Source organism: Suncus etruscus, chromosome 16 (assembly GCF_024139225.1).
Source record: "Suncus etruscus isolate mSunEtr1 chromosome 16, mSunEtr1.pri.cur, whole genome shotgun sequence".
Lineage (NCBI taxonomy): Eukaryota > Metazoa > Chordata > Mammalia > Eulipotyphla > Soricidae > Suncus > Suncus etruscus.
In genome coordinates this window covers 26,828,949-26,833,979 of record NC_064863.1, presented here as the reverse complement: position 1 = coordinate 26,833,979, position 5,031 = coordinate 26,828,949, and the positions used below count along the sequence as shown (strand labels likewise).

Below are 5,031 nucleotides of genomic sequence, written 5' to 3'. Positions count from 1 at the left end.
TTCAGACACAAAATAGAAAAGAGCTGGAAGTTACAGCTCACATCATGAAGCTCACCACAAACAGGGATGAGAAATAATTAAGCTTCGAACTATCCTAATAATGAAAATGTACGAGGGAAATAGAAAGCCTGTCTAGAGTACAGGTGGGGGTTGAGTGGGGAGGAGGGACATTTGGGACATTGGTGATGGGAATGTTGCACTGATGATGGGTGGTGTTCTTTACATGACTGAAACCCAAACACAATCATATATGTAATCAAGTTGTTTAAATAAAAAAATTTAAAAAATAAATAAAAAAGAATTTCAGGAAAAAAAGTAGCACAGTTTTATTGCCTTTACATTATTGAATTCTAAGATGTGAACAAAATGATTAGTATTTAAATTTTTTGAAATATCTTATCTTTCCTATGTCCATCATTTTGTGAATTACTTGTGAGAGATATGATAAAAATAAAATTGAATCCTTTTTAGATGATATTATTTTTGATACCATTTAGATAAATTTTATCTGGATAAAATCTAGATGGTTTTATTATGGAACTTTTCATCTTACATCGAAAATGCATGGGAACAAAATATGAAAAAGATATAGCTTAACCAGTGCTATTTTTGTATGTGTGCATGTGTTCTTAACATCTGACTGTATCCTATGATTAAGTCGATTATGACATTGTTGCAGTTATCATTCTGCTCCCTCAGTAAATTGTACAATGTAGAATCATGGATTTTTTTCCTTGAGTACAAGCAAGCATATTACTTTGGTTATGTCAGACTTCATGAAAAGCAGATAAAATCTCTAGTATGGGAAAGATTTCATTGGTGTTTCTTCAGGTTTAATGGCATACATGTAGCAGAGTGAAATGAGAGAGGGACTCTGGGATTTCAGATAGGAACTATAAATTTGAAGTGCTTGCTTTTAGCTGCTTTTCAAAGACTAATGAGCACTCGTCCAACTAATAATATTTAATAAAATAAGCCTTAAAATTATGACAGTCAAGGCCTGTAATCAGAGAGACAAAATATATGATTAATAAGGAGATATCAGTTTGCACTATTTGATTTCTTGGTGAGATTAAGGCTCATAGTGTGAATTTATATTAAACACACCATTGAGAATATTTCAGTCAGAGTGATTTAACCTTGGGATCAGGTTTGAAGGAGGATTAGATATAAGGTGACATAAGCAACAATAACTAACTCCACGTAGACCTAGTTTGAAAGCTCAATAGAATTATAAAGAAAAGCACAGCTGGGTGATGGTATTAGGAAAAAAAATCACATAGAAAAATAACATCTTCTTTTCTAATTTCCCACTCACTCTCCAATTTCCCTCATAGTCTGAAAAAATGGTTAAGCCCAGACCTACCACCTCCTCATGTTTCCCTTATTGTTGTTTTCTGACCCAAGAAAAATAACATCGTAGAGAACTGTTTCAAAATATCGGGCAACAAGTTCCAAATGTTTTCATTCACTTAATTAGGCTTATGTTCTCAGTAAAAGTGAATCTCATGTGGTCTTTTGAGGAAAGAAGTGCTATCAGATAAATTGACCTTAATTTTTTTTAATTTTACTTTAAGAGCATGTATTACAGAGTTGAATATAGCTGACCATAATACATTATTTCTAGATAAGTAGGAAATAATTTATTGTAAAAATATATAAGGAAAAAAAAAGAAATAAAGAAGTTAAAATAGAGAGTACAGAAAAAAAGCAAATTTGTGAAAATTATTGTATCCTGAGCCTATTATACTGACAGCCCATGGAACTAAGAGTGGTTCTGAGCAGAACCTTAAGAAGCCTTGCCAAGTGGCATTTACAAAATAGTGTCCCTCCTTGTCCAGATCTCAGGTCCCAATAAGTCATACAATGAATCTGAGCCAATCCCACCAACATCGTCCTCCTTCAACCACCAATGTTCCCAGAGTGCGCACAACCCTTTGCTCCCTGGCCTGCCAGTAAAATAGGCTAATTTTAAATTTAGAATTTTATAGATTGGATCACTTGATTCTATTTTTATTGACTTTGGCTTGAATAGTTAGTTCTGTCTTTTTTTTTTTATCTCCACTAATAATCTGATGAGACCTCTTGACCCCTGGTTCCCAATCTTTCTTATTTTTTCTCCTTAATTTTATAGAAAAATACAGAAATTAAGTAAAACAATGTAATTCATGTCCCAATATTTGAAAAAAGAAAAGGTGGAAGCTCTTAACTAAAAGATTAAAAAAGAGGGGTGGCAGTTTTATTCATTAGATATCCTTGGGAATTAGACAAACATGATATCCTTTAAGATCCATATGTTATGTTTTTCTCTGGGGTGACTGAGAGAAGTTGCATATTTTCTTTTAGTTAAATTATACATAATAAATGAAAGAGATGAAAAGGTAAGGGAGGCTATAGATAAGTAGGTGTTATAATTTTATATAATTTGGGGGGAATTATTTGTAGGGCTCAAATTACAAAATTGCAAATATACATTGTCTATTTATATAAGGCTCTTATTTACTTTTGCTATAATGCTTTATTGTATTTTGTTCAATTTACTATTTATCTAGATGCTGTTATAATTATATATATTTTTATAAGTGTAACTTGACATTCAAAAGAAAATCTCCCTATTCTATGACTCTTAATAGTTAAGTGCAGGAAACAATTGTCTCATTTTGTTTTATAGGTACACATATAGTAAACATTGGGTAATATGCATCATAATGATATCCCGAAATTTTCTATAATCTCTTGCCATTTTTTCTAATTTCAATTCCATTATTTTCCTATTTCAAAAATTAATCAACATATAGGAATGTTATTGCCAGGTTATTTTTTTCATCTTCCTAACAGATTAAACCTTTGAGAATATAATATCCTTTCTTTCAAACAGTGAAAAGGTTTTTCCAGATATTTCATTAAATCATAAAATATACCATGACAAAAATTTAGTTACTATTATTAAATTCAATTTTATTTGGAAATTGAAGAATAGAGTTGAATTATTTTCAGAAGAATTTATAGCTGAATATCATGACCTTATAGCCTCTGTACTTTATTCTGTTCATATCCCATGCCTGAATGAGATGCCCATTCTTTTTTTTTTTTTTTTTTTATGGCTCTGAAAAGAGCCTTTGGGTTGAACTTAGCACACGGTGCCAACGTTTACTTGGAGCTGGTGTACTTGGTGACAGCCTTGGTGCCCTCGAACACGGCGTGCTTGGCCAGCTCGCCGGGCAGCAGCAGGCGCACGGCCGTCTGAATCTCGCGGGACGTGATGGTGGAGCGCTTGTTGTAGTGCGCCAGGCGCGACGCCTCGCCCGCGATGCGCTCGAAGATGTCGTTGACGAACGAGTTCATGATGCCCATGGCCTTGGACGAGATGCCCGTGTCGGGGTGCACCTGCTTCAGCACCTTGTACACGTACACCGAGTAGCTCTCCTTGCGGCTGCGCTTGCGCTTCTTGCCGTCCTTCTTCTGCGCCTTGGTCACCGCCTTCTTCGAGCCCTTTTTCGGGGCGGGAGCGGACTTCGCTGGCTCGGGCATGTTGAAAAAACCTTCAGTCTCGAGATGCCCATTCTAATGTTCTACACACCATAGTGCTGAGAGATAAGGTGCTACTTATATATACTGTTTAAGTATATACTCAATTTTTCTGGATTATAAAATTTAATATCTAATTCCAGTGACATTTTGATCCACTATTTTCTATATAAGTAACTGAATAAATAATGACTCTTAATTAATTCAATCATCTATATCTTTGTAATTTGAAGCAGGAACAAAAACGCATATACACTAAAAATGTATTGGGATTAACTCAAAATATGAACATATTGTAGTTAAAAATGGTAGGTATTCTTGTACAGTTAAGTTCCACTAGAAATATCTGATTCATAACCTCCTTGCAATTCAATATTCAATGCTTCTATTGATCTCTAATATATTCTATTTCCCATTTATCATTTTCCTCAAAAATCATATGCCCAGTGTTAGCAATAACCCAGTATACCTTGAGGCTCTTATATACAAACATTTATTATTATTTTTAGGTAAAATCATTTATCTTAGATAAAATTTATTTTAAATAAAATAATTATTGGGACCGGCGAGGTGGCGCTAGAGGTAAGGTGTTGGCCTTGCAAGCGCTAGCCAAGGAAGGACAACGGTTCCATCCCATTGGCGTCCCATATGGTCCCCCCGAAGCCAGGGGCAATTTCTGAGCGCTTAGCCAGGAGTAACCCCTGAGCATCAAACGGGTGTGGCCCAAAAAAACAAAAAAAAAAATAAAATAATATAAAATAATTCTTAAATCTCTCAAACAAAATGTCTCTAATATTAAGAAATGATAGTTTTTCTATCAGCAGCAAATGTATTGACAACTGGTATCTCTCTCTTTTTTCTAAAATAAGCACCTTATTCACAATTATGTTAGCTATCATAAAAGAAAGTTTGTTCAGAAGTATCTGTTTTAGGCAATACACACATAAAAAAACGATAGCAAATAATTGACTTACAGTCACTAAACATTGTTTGATTTTTGGCAGTCTATATGATTTTCTGAGGAATGCCAGGTATGATCTTGAGTGCAGAGGCAAGAGTAAGTCCAGAGTGCCACTGAGTAAGGAACTCGCAAACAATGTCTTACAATGGTTTATTTTTCGTTTTGTTTTGTTGTTGCTTTTTGGGTCACACTCGGTGATGCTCATAGGTTACTCCTGGCTATGTGGTCAAAAATTGCTCCTGGCTTGGGGGACCAAATGAGACACCAGGGCATCAAACCACAGTCAGTCCTACCTAGGTCAGCATGTGCAAGGCAAATGTCCTACTGCTTGCGCCACCACTCTGGCCCCTTACAATGTTAATTTTAGTTTAAATAAACATTTTACTTATAAATGTTCTGTGTTCAGAAATCATGGGGGCCATATGGGATATCAAAGATTAAACCCTTGTCAGCCACAAGCAAGAATAATGTGCTACCTGCTGTGCTATTACCCATAAAGAAAACAAAATTTAATTAAATATTTCTAAATATATACAACCATA

The 5,031-nt window shown here is 34.7% G+C and overlaps 1 protein-coding gene across 1 annotated transcript; it reads right to left on the bottom strand.

Moving 5' to 3' along the window:
* Positions 1–3,150: 3,150 nt before the first annotated feature.
* LOC126032504 (histone H2B type 1-C/E/F/G/I-like) lies at positions 3,151–3,531 on the bottom strand. The gene has a single exon (XM_049790195.1). It carries the CDS (start codon positions 3,529–3,531, stop codon positions 3,151–3,153), a length of 381 nt encoding a protein of 126 aa, XP_049646152.1.
* Between the last annotated feature and the right edge of the window lie 1,500 nt (positions 3,532–5,031).

Excerpts from the sequence above, each read along its gene's own strand:
- LOC126032504 (XM_049790195.1), bottom strand. The coding sequence starts at position 3,531 with ATGCCCGAGCCAGCGAAGTCCGCTCCCGCCCCGAAAAAGGGCTCGAAG.